Here is a 24,650-nt window from a genome sequence, read left to right as displayed (position 1 = left end):
ATCCCTCTTGTGGCTTATGTCCAGCCACAATCCTGTCGTCTTCTCATATCCCTCTGTCTTGTCTTGCTTAATAAATGCACATAATTGTCCTTTTAATAATGTATTGTATTGATGTCAACAGCTGCTTCCTGGCATATTACTCGTTTACACCTTTGAAGTGAATGATTTTTCTCTCACTATTTCTGTCTCAATTTTCTACTTGCTTCCAATTTCAAAATGGTTGGGTAATATACCCTAGATCTGAAATATATAAATCTAACTGTAATCATGTTTGTAGTGTCAATTTTTAAGTGTAGTGATGAAACTCTTGCCTTTAAAATCCTGTGATCATGACAGCAAGGATGAGGGAATGAGTGACCAGTCATGATCTTGCTCTGTAGTTCTTTGTCACATTTAGTCACTGTGATGGCTGAAACAGGTCAACTAGAAGACAATAAATGATAAACATTTAAAAGAATAACAATGTCGTGGCAGGTAGAGCAACTGAAGGAAGAGCTAAGTGCCAAAGAGGCTCAAGGGGAGGAGCTGAAAAAAAGAGTGGCTGGTCTCCAGGCCGAGGTCTCTGCCGTAAGATTCATCTCTTTGTGTGCAGTGGCCATTCACTGGGTCTTTGCTAGGTCTGTGGCTTTCTGGTAGCTTACACTTTTCTTCTTTTACATGACAGTAGAACTAACCAGTTTGCTCTGCTCTGTATCTGCCTCTTGTTCACATCAGCTTGGCATCTGTAGCATCACTGTTCAAAACACACTCTGAATACCCTGTTTGTTGTCTTAAATAGAATGATTCAACCAGATGATAATTTGTTCTTTCATATTGGGACAGATTTTCAAAAGTGCGCAGTACCCACAGTTGTAGTTAAGATTTTTTAGAAGAGCTGCAGTTTTACTTAGACACCAAAATAAGGGCTTAGTTTTTCTACAGCATGTGTGGAGCTTTTTCAGATATCTCTCCAGAGATGTAACAGTGGAAGCTGCTGAACACTTGAAAATATATTCTTGATGTAGTTGCCTAAATGAGATCTGTGCACTTGTGAAAATCTGGCCCTATATAATTTCTGCAGTATACATTTAAGTTTTTCCTTACTGTAAAGTACGTGAATGCTCTGGGTGATCAGTGTGTGTTCAAGAGCAGAAGGATGTGAACACTTTAGGCTGCCTTCATTTCCTGTGCAGCTTTGAATGGTGTGCACTGCATTCCTTCCTAAAGAGCTTGAGCATGATAGCTCGGAGGGGCTCAATATTCTGAAATTTTGCATCTGGGGACAATTAATTTATGACATTGCCTAGGACTATTAATATTGTGTACTATCTGTATGCAGGTAAAGCTTCATCAGGTTAAAATATCTGGTCTAAATTCTCTCTTCTTCAGGTGGAGCCCAAGTAAATTCTCTTTTTTCAAAAGCAAAACTGACCAGTGATTTTACTCTAATTTGTCTTGCCTCTGAATTGGAGAATATTGTGCCATCTGAAGCTTATAGGGTTTTTTTTGGTTGAGAGACGGTAAGAAAACTGAACTAGCCCCAAATTCTGTAATTACTTTCCATTTCTTATGCTGTACCCAAGGTAACGCATCTGGTTTTTGTTTTTCTATAGGAATAAAAGTTTGAGAGGCTGACCGCAGAAACTGGTACAGTTCACACTTAGGTACCTCCCTGCTAAATGGAATGAGGGATCTATTTATTGAAGTATTTGCTATGAGTAGAAAGAACTAAGGTGTCTAGCATCTAGTGTAAGATGAACATTAAAGTCAGAATTAAGTTAATGACTTACCATTTAATAGTCCTCTAAATGAAATTCTCTTTAACTTCTCTCCAGTTTCTCCATTAAAAAATGGAGAAAGAAATTTTAGACTCTCACCAATTTCTACACACCTACACTCATCTCCCCTACAGACCATTTTACTCCAGGACACAGATCTGAGGTGAAAAGGGTTAGAAAAACTTCAACAGCATCCAAGAAAGAGGATTTTTAAAATATCCATCCATCAACAGGGTATTGTCAATATATAAGGAAATTTCCTTACTTTCATCTAAGGACTCAAAAGATTATTTTTAAGACATCTGTATTGCTATTAACACCTCAGATTATTAACACTGACTGTTTTTAAAATATAGTTTATTCTTTTAAAAATATGATTTATGCTTTTTTCATGTTATGTATTTCACTCAGTTTGGAAAACAAAATTGGTCTGGTCAGTTTCATTTTAGTTTATAATCAGCTTCACTTTCTGGTTTGCATGTATTTAGCATGCTCTTGGACTTGGGTTTCCAACACTGCTGGGGAAGTTGTTTGTAAATTGTTCTAAAACATTTCTGTTCATGTTTGGTTTTATAAAGACCCGTTTCTCCTTCTTCGATCAAAATGTTAGTCTTAGATTAAATTACTCTTTTTAGAGGAGGAGGCAAAACCAGAAACTTCCAATTATAAGCCTGGATTTGTGTCAGTTTGTAGCCTCAACCAGTCCCTATCTTTCAGCATGTATGCTTGCCTTCAGCTTTGGTTCCAAAGGTGTCCTGGGTGATGGTTGTTTTTAGACTTAGGTTTTTAATCTTATCTTACTACTGTGCAGATGAAATTTTTCACTCATTATTCGTTGAGATGAGAATCTGATTCTCCGTCTCTTGAAACCATGGGAATTTTACCACCATCTTCAGTGGACTCTAAATCTGGATAGAGATTTTCATTGTATGGCAATTCCAAAAGCAACTTTTTGAGTATGATTTGTTCCAATTTTGGTGTTAGTAGTTTTACACTATACTTGGGAATCTTTCTTAAAGTGAGCCCGAATACAGGGATGTTTCTCTCGTCAAGAAGGGTGAAATGATAGTTTTACCAAATGTAAAAATGAAAGATATGTTTCACTGACGTTCTCTCTGGAGATGGATTTGGATTGGTGAGCTTAAATGGTGGGAGAAAAAACCAGTTCAAGTGACAAAAGGCAAACACTCATCTAAGAGATCACTCAGAGGTATACCTAAACATATCTAATCTCTTTAAGTGTTTATAATGCACTGTTACTACCAGAGCAATGTACATATCCAGTACAGTTCTGTTTCCTCTTCATTAAAAGACTACCCCAGTAAACAGTTGATTTTGTTTTGTCCCTTATAGGGTGGCTGAACATGGATTTCACTCTGTTTAAATGCACACCTTTTGCTAACTGAACGGGATTTACTTCCTTCCTTTTCCCCTGATGTTCTGTGGAGACCTTTCTGCTAGGCTTACAGACAGCTAAAGACTTGGTCTTTAGAATATCATTCTCTTCATTGGTAGTTTTATGGATGTTAATTTTTTATTGCTGTGTTAAAGGTATAGATTGCTAACTATCGATCCTCTCTTCTTTTTCCTCTTCCCCACATTCATTTCCTCCTTCAGATTGGTCAGGTGAAACAGGAGCTGTCACGCAAGGACACTGAGCTGCTGGCCTTGCAGACGAAACTGGAAACCCTCACAAACCAGTTCTCTGACAGCAAGCAGCATATCGAGGTGCTGAAAGAATCCCTTACAGCTAAAGAACAGAGAGCCGCCATCCTGCAGACAGAGGTGAAATGGACATTTCTATATATGTGGACTATTTGGGACTTTGGAAATGGGGAGGAAATCCAGAGAGGGTTGTGTGTTTTTTCTTGATTGTTTCCTGCTACAGGGAACTACAGGGCATTAAAATCCTTCTTGCCTCGGAGATAGTTTTGCTGCATTCCAGTATGTCCAATATTAGTGGCTGTGTTTTAATGTCGCTTGCTCTGAACAAATCATTTCACCCATTAGAAATTTGGGATTCAGTAGGGAAGGAATTCTACAAGAGTGTGTGCATATGCATATATATACATGCTGCACTAATGTGCAATTAGCTGTATCTAAGAACAGGTTGCTATCTTGAAATCTGCCATGGCTGGGCTGAAGGAAAGGGGAGGGGGTTTGCAATGGCTGATCATATAGCTAAAAGGGATGATTTAGTTGGTGTTAGTCCTGCTTTGAGCAGGAGATTGGACTAGATGACCACCTGAGGTGTCTTCCAACTCTAATCTTCTATAACTCTAAGGTGGAGGAACTGAGAGCATTCTGCTGGCTGCTTTTGTGGTTTCATTACCACAGTCAGCACATAGTGGAGCTTGTGCACATAAGCTTGTGTTTACATCTGAGACGTGCATGCCATGCTTCAGAGAGTAAACCACACATTCTGAAAATATTTTTTTCTTAATTTAGGAACTTTTGGGATTGATAAATCTTTTTTAAACTCTTGTGTTATATTGGGAAAAAAGTGTACATCTGCACTTCTAAAGTTTAATGAGCACTGGAATTAAACTGCTACTTCTGGAAATTCTTCAAGAAGAGGCATAAATTGCTGTGTGACTCTAGCACAGGGATAGGCAACTTATGGCATGCGTTCCAAAGGCGGCACGCGAGCTGATTTTCAGTGGCACTCACAATGGCTGGTTCCTGGCCACCAGTCCGGGGGGCTCTGCATTTTAATTTAATTTTAAATGAAGCTTCTTAAACATTCTAAAACCGTATTTAATTTACTTAAAACAATAGTTCAGTTATATATTATAGACTTATAGAAAGAGACCTTCTTCTAAAAATGTTAAAATGTATTACTGGCACGCAAAACCTTAAATTGGAGTGAATAAATGAAGACTTGGCACACCACTTCTGAAAGATTACCGACCCCTGCTCTAGCATTTCAGCTGAGTAACTTGGATAAATACAGTGATGGGAAAGAGCCAAAAGAGGGCGCCATTGTATCAGAAAAGGTTTTTCTGACATTCATGACAGCGAAATCAATAATAGGCCAAGAGTGGCTTGTGTTCAGTCGGGGGAGGTATGTGTGAAAGAGTTGTAAGATAATGATGATACAGACATTCCATATCACAGACTATGAAATGAGTTATATGTGCTTCTCCCCTCCAATTTGGGATGTTTTTATTAGCTGTATTTGGTAAATTTATGGCTATGATTGGCACATATAGAAGAAAAGTTTTTTTTACAATGGATATTTGTGGGTACTCCATAATAGCTTTTGTGAGAGAGTGAAGCTGCAGAATGACAACTTTCCTATATGTTAGGAACATGGTGGATTGATACAAATCACATTGATGTAAATCACTAATTAGAATCGCGATTTAAATTAGCAAGCAAACCTTGATTTAAATAATTGATTTTAATCTTGCTTGACATTTGTACTTTTTAGTTATCTCCGCCACCCCTCACCAAAAAAAAAAAAAAGTTAATTCTCATTGGTTGGTTTAACCATTAAAACATGCCAAAATACAACTAAATATAGTCTTTACACTAAATTTGATACTTGTTTTTGCTATCTTGGATGATACAATATATGTATACATATTTATTTAAGCAAATATGTAACTCAACATACATTTTTTTCAGAGTCTTCATTTCTACATTTGTATTGTGTTAGAAAATGTTGAATGACTCATTTCTTATTTATTAGATAATTTTTTACTTGGGATTTCGGTCAGGCTGCGTTTGGATAGAAATTGGATCTTAGCTAAAAATGCACAAAGCTAGAATTTTCAATTTGTTTTAATTTAAATAAAACTATTTCAAATGTATTAAATGCATGAGGAAAACAAAACATGTTATAAAAAGAAGTTTTGCATTAAAAAAACAACTGATACGTTAAACAAAGGAAGTGTTAACTATAGTTAGGGAATTAACTGCTGTGCCTGTAACCATGGGCCAGATTTTCAAAGATATTTAGTTGTCTAAAAATGCAGATACTTAGTTCGATTTTCAAAAGTGCTGAAGTAGGTTAGATGTCTTACTCCCATTGAAGTCAATAGGAGTTAGGTGCCTAAACAGGATAAATACTTTTTAAACATTGGCCCCATATCCTTCAAGTTTTTAGAATTAATAGATCTCATCCTCTCCCATCTGTTTTTTATTCACCAATTTGAAGAGGAAAATAAACTTTCGTGCTTTTTCAGCTCTCAGTTGGTTTCTCAGTTTTGAATGAACTAGTCCAAACAAAGAAAATATTATCTTTGCTAGCTAAACTGAAACCAACAGTAATTAAGGCAAAAACTTTCTGTACAAAAAATCCTTGAAGTACGTATATTTGGAAAAATGTGAATACCAACATGCATTGTGTAGTAAGGACTGAAAATAATATAGATTCTTTCTTAATGCAGTACATGACTTTGTGACATTTATAAAGCTTGAGTTGACCTCAAAAATTAAAGATGTTTTCTGTTGATTCAGTTTTTTTTTAAAAAAAAACACAACTTGAACTCATTAAAACTTGAGGAGCATATTTTTTTTTAATTGATGTAAGTAACTTTATAGTAAGTTTAGGCCTTAACGTATGTTGTCATAATTTCAGATTTAATATTAAACAGATATATTTTTAAAAGAAAATGTATTTAATTTAAATTTAAGAAATCATATTTTTTAAAATTATTTTCTAAATTATTTTTATCCACTCTGATTAGGGAGAATATTTGTGTCTTAGCTTAGTTGGGGCTTGTAACAGCAGTAATATTAAAGCTTTTGTGATTTGGGGAATGATAACATTACATTATCTCACCTGTAATATTAATCATTTAAAGCTTGGAAATAACTTTCCTGCGCTAGTATTCTCCAAGGCACCGTCTAATATCTGTGTGCAATGCAAGAACAGATTTGGCTGTTTCTCTAAGCCATGAGCACCTTACTTTTCTCAGGAGATTCAGAAAGATCATACATTCAGCTCTGCTGTGCCAGTTTAAACTTTAGAACATTAGGATTTGGGGATGCTGTATGAAAGCTTTTGTCTTTGCTGCTAGTTCAAACCCAGTTCAAGGTGTTCTTGAGCGAAAGTTGTTGCAGTCTCATATCTGTTTGGCCTACATAAAGAGATGATGATGATTCTCAGGCTGTTTCCCAATATCTGTGCGAGATGAACATGAAAGTGAAAATCAAAGAATTATCGATTAGTGTTTCTATAAACCAGAGGTCGGCAACCTTTTCAGAAGTGATGTGCCAAGTCTTCATTTATTCACTCTAATTTATGGTTTTGCATGGCGCTAATACATTTTAACATTTTTTAGAAGGTCTGTCTCTATAAGTCTATATATTATATAACTAAACTACTGTTATATGTAAAGTAAACAAGGTTTTCAAAATGTTGAAGAAGCTTCATTTAAAATTAAATTAAAATGCTGATCTTACGTTGCCGGCCTGCTCAGCCCTCTGTCGGCCTGGAGTTCCATTCACCTAGGCTGGCAGCGGGCTGAGCGGGGCCTGCGACCGGGACCCTGGCTGGCAAGGGGCCAGCAGCCAGAACCCCAGGCTGGCAGCGGACTGAGTGGGACCAGGGGCCGGGACCCCAGACCAGCGGTGGGCTGAGTGGCTCAGCCCACTGCTGGTCTGGGCTTCCATCCGTTGGTTCCTGCCAGCCAGGGTCCCGGCCCCGCTCAGCCCCCTGCCTGTCTGGGGTCCCGGCCCTGCCCACATACAGTGGGTACCTACCTTCTCCCTGGTTCTGGCCCATTCTCTTCCTCTGTCTCTCTGCACTGAGCTGAGAGTGGGGGTTCACTGAGCACAGAGCTGGGGGTGAAGGAACAGGCTGGTAGTTGGGATGCAGGGTCGGGGCAAGAGCTAGAATGAGGGAGGGGGCTCAGGGTTGGGGCAGGAGGTTTGAGTGTGAAGCGCTTACCTGGGCAGTTCCCATTTGGTGCGAGGGGTGCAGGTGAGAATGTGGGTCTGTGTGTGCAGGAGTTCCCGTTTGGTGCTCAGGGAGCGGGGCGTGTAAGGGGGGATGCAGGAGTCAAGGCATGGGGTGTGAGGAGGCTGGGTATGGGGGGGAGTGCCAGAGTCAGGGCTGGGGTTGTGGAGGGGTGCAGGGGTCAGGGCAGAGGGCTAGGGAGTGGGCTGGGATTGGGGGTTGCCCCCAGCTCCCTGCCCTGAGCGGCTCATGGCAGGGGGCTGGAGGGATACACCCTGATTCCACCCCCTTTTCCCAAAGCCCCGCTCCTGCCTCTTCTCCGCCTCCCTCCTGGTCTGAGCAGCAAGGGCACTGGGGCACGTCTTCTCCCGTCCCTCGCAAGGGTCATCGGCAGCAGGGAGGGAGAGGAGGTGGGGCACGATGCAGCATGCTGGGGGGAAGAGGCGGGGGAGGGGGAAACTTGGCTGCCAGTGGAGCCTGCCCTACAGCAGCAACTGGCAGGACCAAGCTTGCTTCTGCCCCCTGTCCCCGCCAGAGAGAGTGGTAGGCGGGGGGGTGGAGAAGAGTGAGCTGGGCTGGGCAGGATTTTTAATGGCACTCTGCGGCCTGCCGGGGTCTCAGCCGTCGGCCCCGCTCAGCCTGCTGCTGGGATTCGGCAGTGGGCTGAGAGGGGCCGATGCCGGCCATAGCGTGCCATTCAGAATCCGCTCATGTGCTGTCTTTGGCATGCGTGCCATAGGTTGCCGACCCCTGCTATAAATCCTCTTCTTCCATACTTCTAGGGACAGTTGTTCCCTTTCCAACAAGCAAATTTGTCATTAATTTCAATTTGTCATTAATTTGTAGACATTCTTCACAGAGTCGCCAAGGATTCAGTAGTCATGAACAGGTGATCACTCCCACTGTCGAGACACGTTGGTAAAGTTTAGTGTTGGGGAAATTTCCACTGCTGCCACCTGAGATATACCCAGCAACTTTCACCAACACTGAATTTACCAAAAGAGAAATTGGTAATGTGAGGAAGGTTAGAGGAGAGTTATCCGGTGTGGCACTCTTAAGTATTAAAAAATATCTAGGTCATTATTGGAACACGCTCTATTACTTTCCTGAAAGCTTGCTTACTTTATTGTGCATAAAATTATAGAGTAGAACTAATGTAGGTTGATTAAAAATATTGACCTATGAGGGGTTTCCTGTCATAGACTTACTATCACATCCTCTTGAGTGACCTTTAACAGAACCTTTTGTTGCCCTTAAAAGCCAACCATTTGGACAGCATTTTAGGAGTAGTTTTGGTTAACTTTGCTATTCTTTTGGTCTGAGGTAGTGAATTTCCAATGCAGATGATGGGTCAAAAGGAAATGAGAGAGAATTTCATGACCCTGTAGTAGTTGGGGAGTGAAATACTTTTGGCCTCCAACCGGTAATGCTGCAGTGACCAATCAGGAAATATAACTTGGTAGCTGTAGGAAAGTAGAAGGAACTGTGGAAGAAATAAAATGTTAGCAAGGCACTCTCTGCAACGAGTGATTCATTAAAACCAACTTTCATAGGGAAAAGTACTTTAAAGGTATAGCCCAGAGATTAAACTTGGCATGTGCCATATTGGAACTAAGAGTTACAGTGTCCTGTTTTGGAGTTGTTTACCTTGAGGGCAAGTGGGTGGAGAGGCTACCGTAGTTAACTTCTCAGTTTGTAAATGAGCCTTTATAAATAGTTCTATGAATTTACAATATAAAGAAAGAGAAAAAAAATCAATATTTACTTTGGAGTTAAAAGGCTCAATCAATATAAGGTTTTTATTATATCCTACGGAGCCCTTTTGTTTGGATCAGTGGTGGGAGGTATTCAACTTCAAAGGGAAGTTAATTCAATCTGTTGAAATATTGTGCATTATTTGTATATTCTATCCAAGTTGGCGTGATTCTGTGACCTGAACCTATTCCATATGGCAAGTGAGGAGATTCATATTCAGCAAAGAAACTAATACAGCCCCTAAGAAGTGTATTGTTTACACTGAATGTGTTAAATGAAAAGTCTTTAAAGTCTTATCCATGCTGGGGCTTGGAATAGTGTTTTGAAACTATGTTAATATGCTGTTACACCAAAATACAGTTTCTGTGCATATTGGAATCTGTTTCAAACTATGGTGGGGGAGGGTTACTAGCCCTAGGTGGTAATCTGTATATAGGTTTCGAAAAATTAGTTTATCTGTACCTGTTAGCAAATGTCAATTTCTTTGTACACATGCACACAGATGAAAAAATATTTCAGTCAATAACAGGGTGGATTTGATTTAAATCACTAGTCAGGAAGACTCAGATTTCTACATAAAAGTGCATTCTTATTGGTTGTTATAATCTTAATAAATATTCTTCACAACTCAGAGATAGATGTAGGTTTCATTTTTAGAAGATGCAATTTTTAAGTTTTTTTATTTTGAAAACTTTTCAGATTAGCTTTACAACTATATCAGAAAATGGATGATTGTTTGGTTATTTCATTTACCAAAAGTAATTGAAGCAGATAGTTCACTTCCCAATGACTTCATAAATATCTCCAATTCAACAGGTTAATCATTAATATTTGGAGGATTTTCTTGCCATGCTGTATTAGGAGAAGAACATCACCAGACAGACATTAAAATTGTTTTATCTAACTAAAACAACGTTATGTATTCTGGATTTTTTTCTTCAACAGCAAAATATATTTTAACAAAACAAGCATATGAATTTTTGAATTTAGTTAAACATTCAAGTTTTTTTAAAAAAAATCAGGTTTGTTTCTGTTAAAATAGTTTTTAACTAAAATAGTTAAATGAAATATTTAAAAAAAACAAAAATTAAATCGACTATGTCAGCCAGGTAAACAAGAGAAACTTAAAATATTGGCTTCTGCAGATAATTCAGCCATCTTCATCTTCATTTTCCTGTTTGTTCATAATCTGGAAAAGAAAAACAAGCTTTCCTGCTTTTTCAGGTCCCAAACGATTTCTCTATTTGGAATGAATTAGTCCAAAAGAAGAAAATATTCTTTCTACACCAGCAGAAGAAGCTACTGCTGTTAAAAGTGAGATTATCACTTTAACAGTCTCTGAATCCAAGTGCTTAAGTGACTTCCACCAGTTCACTGGTGTGACTTGCTTTAAAATGTCATCAGCAGACATCTATTTCTTGAATGGTTCACTCTTAGCTCTGAAGTTTGTTATAGTTGGCATTATGGAGGGATGATTGCTGGATGTCCATGTCATAGTCAACTCCTCTTCTTCGGCAGTTAAAGTTTGACCCTGGTACTGAGAATTGAGAATATTTGCAAGAAAGTGAGCTGGAGATAGTGCTTGTCCCATTTGTTTTTTTTAATGCTTGTAATTTAACTCTGTCATTGCATATTTCTCTCTATTTTTTCACGATTTTGTTCACAAACTGTCATCAGATTAGGCCAGTTCTTAATATAGTGCTCAAAACAGTCCACTACTGAGTTCCATCGCACATCTTGTGTCAGCGCAACTGCTGCAAAGTGGTTGTTACAGAAGTATTTTGCAATTTCAACAACATTGGCCTTTATTTCTGGAACACTGAAGTCTTTGGCTAGGAGGTGCATCTTATTAGCTTGAGACTCTCTTCGCTCTCTTCTAAATTTCTTCTCATCCTGGATACGTTTGCAGCATTGTCTATGACCAAACTGCATACAAGACATTTGATTTTTTTTTTCACAGTTTGTTATAGCTTTTACTGCTACTTGTAAGTATTCTGCTGTGTGTGCATTTCCTGATGTATCAATTGTTTCTGTAAGGAAGACATTCCCTTCTTCTGTTGTCATACAAGCAAATACAACAGGATCATTGTGGACATTGCTCCACCCATCAAGACTCAGGTTAACAATTTCACCTTCTAGACCTTTTGCACACTGCTTAATTGCTCTTTCATACACTTTATTCAGCAATTTGCCTGCAACATCTGCTCTGTATTCTTGTCTTAATGGCTGAACCATGTTAAGGAAGTGTGGAAAGGAGAGTTTGTTGCATAAACAAACCGGACAATTTTTTCATCAATTATCTCTTTTTGCAATCTGCTGGTTCTTATCACAGACTCATCTATGGTTGTTTCTGGATGATGGTGATTTTTTTTTTCTTTTTGCTACAGGTGATGTACTGTGGCTATGTGTGACCGGCGTGATGTGACTGAAACACTATCATTAGCAGATAACTCTGAAACTATAGAAAATGATGTTGATCTTGAAGGTGGCTAGTCTTCAGAATCTTGTACATTGAAGATGGAGTCTCCTAAACAAAATAAGTCAATGCAGTTATTTAATTATTATTACCATAGTGCTCATTTAGTATTACTCATTGCATTCACTTACACTACTTTAAAGGTGAAATAGTTAAAGGAAGATCTGCCTATTTCAGCTATTTATTTTATCTCTAGTGCATTTAAAATGATAGTACCATAGAGTACCAACTATATTTTTTGCTCAAACATGAGAATTCAATAATAGTCCAGTAGGAAGACAGGCAGTCCTTCAGAAAGAAGTATGAAATAAAAAAGTTTATCAACCTGAAGATCCTACTTGTTCAGACATGTTCCTTTCATCATCTTCAACGCAGCTACTGCCTGAGAAGGAACACTTCTCATGATGTTGTTTCATTCGGGCAGACAGGTCTTTGCATTTCTTTGTTGCACTGTTTGCGTTTTGCACACATGCCTGTCTTACCCACAGGTAGAAGAACTTCATTAAAATACTCCCAAACTGGATCTCTTTTGTGGCCTGTTGTCATTATAGGATTTCCCTTCTAGTGAGAGATTAGTATGGTATATCTCAAATCTATTAAGGCTACACTCAGAAAGACCTCAAGACTTCTGGAATATGTTGCTCAAACAGTTTCACTTTTGTTTCTACTGCCTGTCCCTCCCTTCTCACATTTCTCTCCAGATTTCTTCTCCTTGTCTCGATCTATTCTGCCCCCAACAATCTTCTATTCATTGAACTTTTTGAAACTTTGCACTTTTAGAGAGTGGTAAGGGATTGATTCTGTACACAAATTTTCAGAAGGACAATAGGGTTGAGGTCTGTTATTTGTCACCTCTATATTTTATTTATTTATTTTATTTTAAAACAGTTTTGCTGTTAACAAACATGTTCTCTCTGGAGATATAAATCCACAGTTTGAGAACTGTAAAACTAAGCATCTCTGATGGTATCTTCTAGACTGAGCACTGAGTCCAATTGGGTAGATAGAAAGATTAATCTAAATAATCTATACAGAAGCCCCTGGAACCCATATGATTGGGTCCCTAATCCATGAACTATTGGAACTCATTTACAAAACTTTTCTTAAACATTACATGGATATATTGTTGCATACTATAGCATTAGAATCTATAATCCCTATTCCATGATGAGATAGTTGGGCGATAATGTATCTTAATTAAAATCTTTAGATAGGTGTTTTTCTCAAAAAGGATTTTGTAAAAAAAAAATCCGATTTAAATCAATAAAATCAGATTTTTTTTATTTTTATTTTTTAAAAAAATCATTGATTTTTATCCACCCTGGTCAATAATTGGAAATTTACAGATAGGCAAAGTAAAAAGAATCATGCTTAAGAGCTAGATTTAAGGATGTTTCGATATTTTGACATGTGGTGTTAACAAAATGTTTTAATGGTTGTAAAGCCTTAACTTTTTGAATCACAACATCTACTGTCATTCAGTAATTATTGCCTCACATCTCTTTCATAATATCCCACCACTGTGAAAATTTAAATAAACAGATAAAAGCTTTAAAATAAAATGGATATTATCTAATAAAATTGTAAGAAAATAAAATTGAATTCTGCCAAGCCTATCTAGATAGCGTGATTGTTTCACAAGTAATTGCTTATCTGCAATGAAGCACCAAGCCTTGCTAGTTACAATTCTGTTCATAATTCGTTAACAAACATAGTTTTGTCTGTGTTGGCTGGGGAGATAGTTTCGCACACCTCTCGCAAAAAGTATGTTTAATTATGATTTATTTGAAAGATGCTAGAACAGAGTAACCAGACATTGCTTTGATAAGTTTTCAAATATAGTTTCATTTAGCAGTTTCATGCTTCAGCGGGCCTTTTCTACAGCAGAACAGAAGTAGTGTGTTTGACTCTAGAAGCTAAATACAGCTTGCTTTTCCCCTCTACACAACCCTCAATCATCTTCGAACTCTGACTGCTGGCATAAGCAAGAGCAAATTGTGTTCAACACGTAATGAAAAACGAATAGTTAGCCCTTGTTAGAACCAGTTAGGGTGCATCTACATGAACAAAAGCTAGACACTTAATTTGGCACTTTAATTGCTCCACTGGTGTCAGCAAATTCTAGTGAAGCAGGACTAGACATTACAATGGTAAGTGTTGGTGCCTTGTGTACACTAGAACTTTTTTCATTATTACCAATGGAGCTGTACCAGTAAAGAAGGATAATTTAGCATTTTGCTATTGTAGATAAGCCATAGGGCTTGGTTAGAGATTGTTAAGAGCTGTTTACACTTTCTGCGTTGAGTGTTGATCAGAATTTGGCCCTATCTGCACAAGTGACTAACCTATATTCAACTCTGGTTTGAAGAGGTGAGGGGAGAGTCATTTAATATCACATGTCAAATGTGGCTTAATTTCTAGTGAAGACCTTGTACTCTGTTTCTTAAATATGATTACAAAATACCAGTTTCATGAAGAGATACCGATCATTACTATACAACAAAGATAACATTGCATAAAATTTTCAATAGAGCTTAAATATTTAGGAGCCTGTGCCCTCGTCCAGACTAACCCGTGGCATCGGTGGGTTAAAATCGATTGCTCGGGGATCGATATATCGCGTCTAGTCTGGACGCGGTGTATCGATCCCCGAGCGCGCTTACATCGATTCCGGAACTCCATCAATCCGAACGGAGTTCCGGAATCGACACGGAGAGCCGCGGACATCGATGCGGCGCCGTCCAGACTGGTGAGTACCTCGATTTTAGAAATTCGACTTCAGCTACGTTATTCTCGTAGCTGAAGTTGCGTATCTAAAATCGATTTTAATTCCTAGTCTGGACGTGGCCTAAGTCCCATTAACCTTCAATGACACTTAGGCTTTGTCTACACTGGCACTTTCGTTGCTAAAACTTTTGTCGCTCAGGGATGTAAAAAACCCACACCTCCTTCGAGAGACAAAAATGTTAATGATGAAAAGCGCCGATGCAGACAGAGTGTTGTCAGTGGGAGCTGTGCTCCTGCTGCCGTAGCTACTGCCCGTCATTGGAAGTGATTTTATTTTGTGGCTGGGAGAGCTCTCTCCAAGCAGCAAAGAGGGGCTACACTGCTTACCTTACAATGGTGTGGCCATAGCGGCACAGCCGGGTCATTGTAAGGTGCGCACTGTAGACATAGCCTTAGACCAGGCGTAGGCAACCTATGGCACACGGGCCAAAGGAGGCACGTGAGCTGATTTTTCAGTGGCACTCACGCAGCCTGGATCCTGGCCCCCGGTCCTGGGGGCTCTGCATTTAAATTTAATTTTAAATGAAGCTTCTTAAACATTTTAAAAACCTTATTTACTTTACATACAACAATAGTTTAGTTATATATTACAGACTTAGAGAAAGAGATCTTCTAAAATGTTAAAATGTATTAGTGGCATGCGAAACCTTAAATTAGAGTGAATAAATGAAGACTCGACACACCATTTCTGAAAGATTGCCGACCCCTGCTTTAGACTCTGAAGTGCCTATGTCACTTTTGAAAATTTAACTTATGTTCTTAAGTCACTTAGGTGCATTTGAAAACTTAATCAGTTTTCCCCAAATTTATAACCGAGTAATAGTCTCATGATCAAGCCTTGAACCTATCTACAGATTATCAGAAAAAAACAGTTTACCAAAACTCTTCCCCCGCTGTTCATATAAATGTTCTGTCATCTCTTGCATTTTTTCTGTTTATATTCTTTCCCAGCAGAAGACGACATAAGCACAGGCGTACAAGTGTTGGTGGAACTATGGGTATTTTAATTCCAGCTTCTTATAGAAGACATTTCAGAATCAGTGTTCTTTCTTGTTTTGTATATGACTATCCATACTAGGTAGTGAGATATACAGCACTGCATCCTGCCACTGTGTAAAATTTCCTCAAAACACAGGTATTGAACAAAACAAACAAACTAACTTATAACAAGATAGGCATCAGTCTTCAACAGGTTAATTGTGTGTGTGCAGACATCTGGGGAGAGTTGGTAATACCCTGTTGAAGAGAGGATTTTGAAGTCTGTTGTTCCGGCTATGCGCGTTTCTAGTCAAGAGACTAAGTGAAGTTTGAAGGTGCATACTGGCAACTGACCTATCTGAGATACTCTTGTGCCCTTGGAAGTTAGATGATTAATGCAGAAAGGTTGGAAAGCATATAATCATATAAGGACCAGAAACCACCCTATCTCTCCATTAGTATTTTGCATGCCATACCATTAGTGCAGCAGTCACCAAACTTTTGAGAGTTGCGCCCCCACTTACCTCATCTGCACCCTCCTCGCACTTCCCCACAAAGGTGGGGCCAGGAGTGGTACTGCAGCTCCGGAGGGGAGGGATGTGGACAGGAGTAAGGGGGCCAAGGCTGGGGCTGCAGCTTGGGGTGGTTCTGTGGCCGGGAATGGGGCCGAGGCTGGGGACAGGGGCAGAGCCGCAGCTAGGCTGCAGTGGGGGCTGGCAGCCGGGCCTGCGGCCACGTGTGGCTCTGCTCCCGACCTCGCCCCCAACCTTCTCTCTGGATTGGGAACGGAGCCAGCGGCCAAGGCTGCGGGCTGGGAACAGGGCCAGCGGCTGAGGCTGGGGGCTGGCTTGTGGCTGGGAGTGGAGCCATGCTGAGGTTGGGGACTGGGCCAGGGATGTGGCTGGGGGCAGGACCGGAGCAGAGCTTGGGGTAAGGAGGGCTGGGGTGGCCCTCTCTGCCCCAGTGGGGGCTGGCCTGTTCCCTGCCACGACCATCCCCGAGTGGTCCTCTACACCCCTCTAGAGGGGCACGCCCCACGCTTGAGGGACCTCTGCATTATTATGTAATTAAAGACATGACTGTCTTTTAATATGCAAATAGGCAGGTTACCCTTCAGTTAAGCTCATACTGCATAAGGTGCAGAAATCAAGCTAGGGATGGCAAAACCCCAGTGGCTGCTTTCACAGCCATTTCTGTGTGCAGAAGAAGCCTTGCACTGACTTTGTTGAAGTTGGCATCACCTGGCTGCGACAGACCTCAATTCTTGGCAGGCTGGGTGGATGCCATCCATAAACTGAGCTGGTATGAATAAACAAGTGGATCATTCTGCCAAGAACAGTGGTAGGGTGATAACTGTGTGTCTTGCCAGCCTTTGAGGATTTTTCCTGAAAGTGTTTTCTGTGGTTCTCTAAGCAGGGACCTCACACAAAATAAACCAAGGAGTTCAATTTACTCCAAACCATAAGCCAATATAGAGTTCAAAGGGGTCAATCAATCAGAAGATGGAAGGTCTTCTGAGGAGGAACCTTTACTTAGTACTTCACTTCAGTGGATTTGTGTAAGTGGGGTGTCTCATTTGCTATATAACAACCATTTGGGGGGCATGTGCATTGGTTATGAGGGAAATTTTTAGTTTTTCCTCAAGAATGAATGAAGGCTGTTAACCTGAAGATTAGAAGATTCTGAAACAATGTATTTGATCTGTTTACACAGGCTGAACACTGGGAGCTAGTGAAAGTAGCAAAAACTGTGGCTTGAGATTCAAAAACAATCTTCAGTCACTTGGATCTGCCTGTTGAATTTTTTCTTACAAAAATAACTACTTTATGTATGGTATTTATATGGTACACATCACATTGGTATTCATTCACAGTATATTTTGTTGTCTCCTCTCCCTCCCTCACACACACAATAGTCTTACATAATGGATAAGAAATTAGGAATGCGATCTTAATGATTTGAAGTGAGCAGGAAGACTCCAGGAGTACAGGCAGCCGGGATTGCAGTGCTGACTTGAAGACCTGAGCTACTTTTTCCTCACAGAGGAGGGCTCAGTGTTCCATATAATAGAGATCAGACAAAACAGTGAAGGGTTTTCTTTGAGAGTTATACTATAGATGCTGTGGCTTTGATGAGTGTTTCCAGTTAGGAGAAAGAAATTAAGGAAATTGGACTGACATACACAAAGTCTAACTTTCTATTTGTTTAATTTTTCCTCATTTGTAGTTTGTCCACGTTTTCTTTTTACTTCATGTCTCTGTCAGCCTGAGCAGAAGGGGCAAGGGATTCAATAAGCACCCTACTTACTAACCGTGACTGATATCCTGTAATGGATTCAGCTAATGGGAACCAAATCTGACACTGTCAAATAGGATTAGCAGCCAAGCTGGCTGGTTTGAACTCTGCCTGAATGCCAAGTGGATAAGGGTCAGTGGGTTTCATTTGGTATCTTGTATCAGAGGGGTAGCCGTGTTAGTCTGAATCTGTAAAAGCAGCAAAGAATCCTGTGGCACCTTATAGACTAACAGACGTTTTGGAGCATGAGCTTTCGTGGGTGAATACCCACTTCGTCAGATTTGGTATCTTGAGCAACCTGGTGTTGTCAGATTTCATATTCCACAATGGTCTTTGAGAGTGTTCTTTGCTCTATGGTGGCTTTTTTCTTCAGATTGAATGTATATTCAAAAGTCTGCTTCCTTCTCCTGCCCTCCCCCCTTTTTTTGCTTGTTTTTGTTTGCCTTGTGTGCTCTGTCTAGTTTAATAGGTGAAGAAGAGAATTAGAGGGAAAAACAGAGGCTTGTCAGTTTACAACTCTTTGTGAATGCCATGGAAGTTCCCTAACTTATTTTTCCTTTGGGTGACACCATGGGAGGTCAAAGGGTGAGCCATCATTTTATTGCCAAATGATGGCCTACAAAGTTCTGGAATGTGGTCCTTTCCCCCCTTCATCTTCAGCATAAAGATATGTCCTGCAGAAAGACCCTCTTTTATTAAGGTGCTACATGGTATTGAGGTCCAAGGGACTTGCTGCCCATCTTTGACACTTCAGCAGCTGTTTAAACCAGAAACACTTTTGGAAATCTTCAGGTAACCATAAGATTGTTTCCCCTCTTTTCACATAGTGACGTGCAGTAGTCAGAGATCCGTGCTTATATTACCTCCAGGCTCAACTAATACAGTGTAGTGTAACTGCAGATGATTGAACATGCAGCAGCCCACTTAGTACTGTTACTTAGCATTAGTATCTCTGTATTTTGGGAATGTTTGAAATGAGGGAAATTTTTCTTAAAATTGTGAGAACATCCACTACCAAGAAGAAAACATAATAATGGCATCTACATGGTGGGAAAATTCTGAAATACTAATATAAGATTATGATGTCAGATGAATGTCTGGTAAATGTAGAAGGGATATGTCTAAAAGATGTGGTAAAAAAGAAATGTATATATTACTTATTACACAGTCAACCTGTGGATTTACTGAAGAGAGTCACATACCGCAGATTGTGTCAAATCTCATATTATAGGGCAAAATGATCCCTGTGTACAGTATTGCATTGCACAATGGTATATCTCATTGGAGGGATAAAATTGTTGCTGCTGTTCTGGAGTATTTGGTAATGGCCACCATCAGTGACCAGTGAAAAACAACTGTCCTGATCTACAATGGAAAATCCTGTCTTCTGCAGTTCTCATTTATTTATTTTTTTAACTTTTTGGTTTTGTAAGAACTGGGGTTTTTAATTTCTTTTTAGGCAAGCACTAGATATTCTGGTATATTCAAATTTTCTAGAACTTCAGAAATTTAAAATTTCAGTCATTTATTTTTCTCTACCTTGAACAAAGTATTGCTTAACCTACGGTTTTATGACCTACAGAGAGAGAGATCAGATATTTTAAGTGAATATCTCATAGTATACATATAAAATCCAATAACCATATGCCATGTGGGGTTAAAATTTGTGGTTATGTTTTGATATTTAAATATAAAGGCTGTCGATTAATCGCAGTTAATTCATGCAATTAACTCAAAAATTAATCACAATTCATCACACTTCTAAACAATAGAATATCAAATGAAATTTATTAAATATTTTTGGATGTTTTTCTACATTTTCAAATATATTGATTTCTATTACTACACAGAATATGAAGTGTACACTGCTTACTTTATATTATTATTTTTTATTACAAATATTTGCACTGTAAAACCGATAGAAGAAATATTATTTTTCAGTTCACCTCATACAAGTACTGTAATGCAATCTCTTTATCGTGGAAGTGTAACTTACAAATGTAGTTTGTTTGTTTGTTTGTTTTTTTGTTACATACTGCACTCATTACAAGCCTGCTCAGTCCTACTTGTTCAGCATTGCTAAGACAAACAAGTTTGTTTACATTTACGGGGGATAATGCTGCCTACTTCTTATTTACAATGTTACCTGAAAGTGAGAACAGGCGTTTGCATGGCACGTTTGTAGCCAGCATTGCAAGATATTTAGGTACCAGATATGCTAAGCATTCGTATGCCCCTTCATGCTTCAGCCTCCATTCCAGAGCACATGCTTCCAAGCTGATGATGCGCATAAAAAAAAAGATGTGGTAATTAAATGTGTGAACTCATTGAGTGGAGAAATATGTCTCCTGTTCTGTTTTACATGCATTCTACCATATATTTCATGTTATAACAGTCTTGGATGATGACCCAGCACATGTTTGTTTAAGAACACTTTCACAGCAGATTTGACAAAACACAAAGAAGGTACCAAAGAGAGATTTCTAACGATAGCTACAGCACTCCACACAAGGTTTAAGAATCTGAAGTGCTGTTCAAAATCTGAGAGGTGGGAGGTGTGGAGCATGCTTTCAGAAGTCTTAGAAGAGCAGCACTCTGATTCAGAAACTACAGAACCCAAACCACCAAAAAAAGAAAATCAACCTCCTTCTTCGAGTGATTGCTCATGTGTGTTCCACAGTAGGTGTGCATGCTCGCCACATGCACTGGTGCTGGAAGTTTTTCCCTTAGCAGTACCCGTACTGGGGGAGCACCGTGGCGACCCCTGGAGTGGCACCTGTATATCGTGCTATAAGGGGGACCGCACGCTCACTCCACTCTCAGTTCCTTCTTGCCGCCAGTGAAGGTAGTCAGAACTTTGTGCTCCAACTCTGCTGCAGCCTTTCTACTCATCCTTAGTGGTACCATTCATGGATTTGTTACTTCAGTTGTTAGAGTGGGCTCGGAGTATGCCCCATGCCCCAGGCTTCAAGTCATGCGACTCCTGTCGCTGTTCTATGCCTAGGAGTGACCCGCACGCTGAGTGTGTCTGCTGTTTGGGTGAGACTCACATCAGCGAACGTTGTAAGATCTGCAGGTCATTCAAGCCACAGACAACGAAGGAGAGAGCCATTAGACTCTGTGCTCTCTTGATGGAATCAGTTTTGGCCCCAACTCTGGCGCGCTGGGTGGACTCGGCTCATGCTGCCGCTCTATCGGTACATAATGAGGCACACTCTACTATCCAGCACTGTTCCACCTCCAAGAAGCAGGGAAAGGACCCTACATCGCAGTGGCGCCGAGACAAGGAAAGAAGGGAGGCTGGACCTGCGTTGGGCAGCTCATGGTCCCCTCCGGGCTCAAGGCCTCCGACTTGTGTTGAGCGAAGTAGCCCAGCGCCGTCCATGCGCATATCTCCACCGGTACGGATACTGTCGATGCCGGAGGCGATGCAGGCCACAAAAGACATTGAGTCTCCCAGTTCCAGGTGTGCAACCAATTATGGGTCCCCAGTCCTGGGGCTAACCCCCCTTGGGGACCCATCAAGCCTCTCCTGCGGGTTGCAGTTCCTGCTCCGAGGACCAGTCCCCGCACTGTTCAGCACGCAGTGACTGGTTGTCCGGCAGTTCACGCCCGCCCTGGACACTGACCAGACTGTCCTGGTCACCACCCGGATGGAGTCTTGGGGACCCTCTATGCTGCCTAATGGAGATGGGCCACTACCAGTTTGCGGTTCTCCCATTTGGCCTATCCATGGCACCCAGGGTTTTCACGAAATATAAGGCTCTGGTAGCGGCCTGCCTCAGGCGGGAAGGGGTACAGATCTTCCCATACGTGGACAACTGGCTTCTCAAGGGAGACTCTTGTTCTGAGGTAAAGACCAACGTGAAGCTGCTCCTGTCAACATGCACTTATCTCAGCCTAGTTGTGAACTAGACCAAATCAACCTTAGTTCCAATTCAGTGCATAGAGTTCATTGGGGCACTGCTGGACTCCTCGAGGGCCACTGCCTCTCTCCCCCTGGACAGGTTCAAAGCCCTAAGAGATCTCATCGCCTCGGTCATGGCTTTTCCGGTGACAATGGCAAGGGTGTGCCTTCGAATTCTAGGGCACATGACGGCATGTACGTATGTGGTCTGCCATGCCAGGCTCCGAGTGAGGCCCCTCCAACTCTGGCTAGCCTCCCAATTCTCCCAGTCCCGGGACGTGCTAGACGAGGTTCTTATAGTTCCGTCCCCGATACTGGCTTCCCTTCAATGCTGGTCTTACCCAAGCAACATGCTGCAAGGGGTTCTCTTTCAGGATATCAACTCATCTATGGACCTGGTGACCAATGCATCGGACCTGGGTTGGGGAGCCCCCACAGGGAATGTGCAAACTCAGGGGACGTAGTCGGTCCTGGACTTGTCCCTTCACATAAATTTCAAAGAGCTCAGGTGGTCAGGGTCCTCACGGACAACACCACCGCCATATACTACATCAACAGGCAAGGTGGAACTCACTCCCTAGCCCTCTGCCAGGAAGCCCTGAGCCTATGGAAGTTCTGTATTGCCCACAATATCTCTCTGATGGCCGTACACCTCCTGGGTGACCGCAATACACAAGCGGATTGCCTCAGCAGGGTTTTCTCCCTCCAGTATGAGTGGTCGCTCACCATCTCTTCTGAGAGTGGGGAGTTCCCCAGATCAACCTCTTTACAACCCGCCAGAACCGGCATTGCCCCCAGTTCTGCTCCAGAGGAGGAGTGGGGAAGGGTGCAATCTCCAATGCGTTCCTCCTGCATTGGTTGGGCCAGCTCCTTTACGCTTTCCCGCCGTTCCCCCTCATCAACAAAGTCCTGCAGAAAGTAAAAGCAGACAAAGTGGAAGTAATCCTTATAGACCCAGCGTGGGCCCGCCAACACTGGTACAGGACCCTCCTTTGCCACTTGGCACCACCCCCTCACCCCCCGAGGATGCTGCCACCTCGCCCGGACCTCCTCTCCCAGGATGGGGGGCCACCTCCTCTATCCCAGCCTAGCCGTGCTCCACTTGACAGCATGGTTGCTCCGTGGCTAGATGACGAGGAGGGCAGATGTTCGGAGCAGGTAAGGTAGGTCCTCCTGAAAAGTAAGAAACCATCCACACACCAGACATACATGGCAAAGTGGTCCAGGTTCTCCAAGTGGGTGAGTGAGCAGGGAGTCTCCCTTCCTCTGTGCCTCTCCAGCTTATCCTGGACTACCTCCTATCCCTTAGGACCCAAGGACTGGCACCTGCCTCTGTCAGGGTACACCTGGCGGCCATATCAGCCTTCCACCCACTGGTGCAAGGGCACTCAGTCTTCTCCCATTCTGTGACCTCCCGTTTCCTTAGGGGCCTTGACCACTCATTCCCGTACGTAAGACCCCCTGTGCCGCAATGGGACCTGAACCTGGTTTTGTCCCAACTCACGGGTCCTCCCTTTGAACCCCTGGCCATGTGTTCCTGATCTCACCTCTCATGGAAGGTAGCCTTTCTTGTGGCAATCACATCAGCCTGCCATGTCTCGGAACTCAGGGCCTTGACCTCAGAATCCCCCATACGGTCTTCCACAGGGATAAAGTCCAGCTTCGCCCACAACCAGCGTTCCTCCTGAAGGTGGTCTCCGCCTTCCATATGGATCAGAGCACCTTTCTCACTGCTCTGTCCTAAGCCCCATTCCTCCAACAAGGAACTCTGCCTCCACACGCTCGATGTACGTAGAGCGCTGGTCTTTTACCTGGATCGGACCAAACCGTTACTAAAATCCTCGCAGCTTTTTGTTGCTTCGGCTGAGCGGGCGAAAGGGCAATCTATCTCCACCCAGCGTCTTTTGCGCTGGATTACCTCATGTATACACATGTGCTATGATCTGGCAGGGATTCCCCCTCCACCGATCGTTAGGGTACACTCAATGAGGGCTCAGGCCTCATCAGCTACCTACGTAGCCCATGTCCCTGTCCAAGACATTTGTAGGGCAGCCACTTGAGCCTCAGTTCACACATTCACTTTGCATTATGCGATCGTCTCCCAATCTAGGGAAGATGCCAGGTTCAGCAGGGCGGTACTTCGTCCCGGGCTATTGTGAACTCCTACCCACCTCCAACAGGTATAGCTTGGAATCACCTACTGTGGAATACACATGAGCAATCACTCGAAGAAGAAAGGATAGTTACCTGTTCCGTAACTGGCGTTCTTCGAGATGTGTTACTGATGTCTATTCCACACCCTGCCCTCCCTCCCTACTGTCGGAGTTGTCCAGCAAGAAGGAACTGAGGGTCGGGGGAGCGCGAGGTCCCCCTTTTAATGCAATATACAAGTGCCACTTCAGGAGTCACTGCGGTGCTCCCTCAGTACGGGTACTGCTAAATGAAAAACTTCCAGCACCGGTGCACATGGCGAGCATGCACACCTACTGTGGAATAGACATGAGCAACACATCTTGAAGAACGCCAGTTATGGAACAGGTAATTGTCCTTTCTGCAGGTGGCATCTGACTCTGATCAAAATGAATATGCGTCGGTCCGCTCTGCTTTTGATCGTTGTCAAGAAGAACCTATCATCGTCATGGATGCATGTCCTCTGGAATGGTGGTTGAAGCATGAAGAGACATATGAATCTTTAGTGCATCTGGCACTTAACTGTCTGCAATGACGGCTACAACAGTGCCATGCAAATGTCTGTTCTCACTTTCAGGTGACATTCAAAACAAGAAG

The 24,650-nt window shown here is 41.7% G+C and overlaps 1 protein-coding gene across 8 annotated transcripts in view; it reads left to right on the top strand.

Annotated features, from left to right (window-relative positions):
- The window catches only part of ERC1 (ELKS/RAB6-interacting/CAST family member 1), a 593,813-nt gene that overhangs the window by 171,611 nt on the left and 397,552 nt on the right, over window positions 1-24,650 (top strand). For 5 of the 8 annotated variants that reach the window (XM_030543051.1, XM_030543046.1, XM_030543042.1 and 2 more), the window contains exon 6: window positions 3,375-3,542. In XM_030543051.1, coding sequence (XP_030398911.1) covers window positions 3,375-3,542 — 168 coding nt within the window. Of the gene's footprint in view, window positions 1-474; window positions 559-3,374; window positions 3,543-24,650 lie in introns of all 8 variants that reach the window. The other 3 variants (XM_030543036.1, XM_030543041.1, XM_030543039.1) reach the window with 1 other exon arrangement.

The sequence above is a fragment of the Gopherus evgoodei genome, chromosome 1 (assembly GCF_007399415.2).
Source record: "Gopherus evgoodei ecotype Sinaloan lineage chromosome 1, rGopEvg1_v1.p, whole genome shotgun sequence".
In the NCBI taxonomy this organism is placed as follows: Eukaryota; Metazoa; Chordata; order Testudines; family Testudinidae; genus Gopherus; species Gopherus evgoodei.
This window is presented reverse-complemented; position numbering and strand designations above follow the sequence as displayed.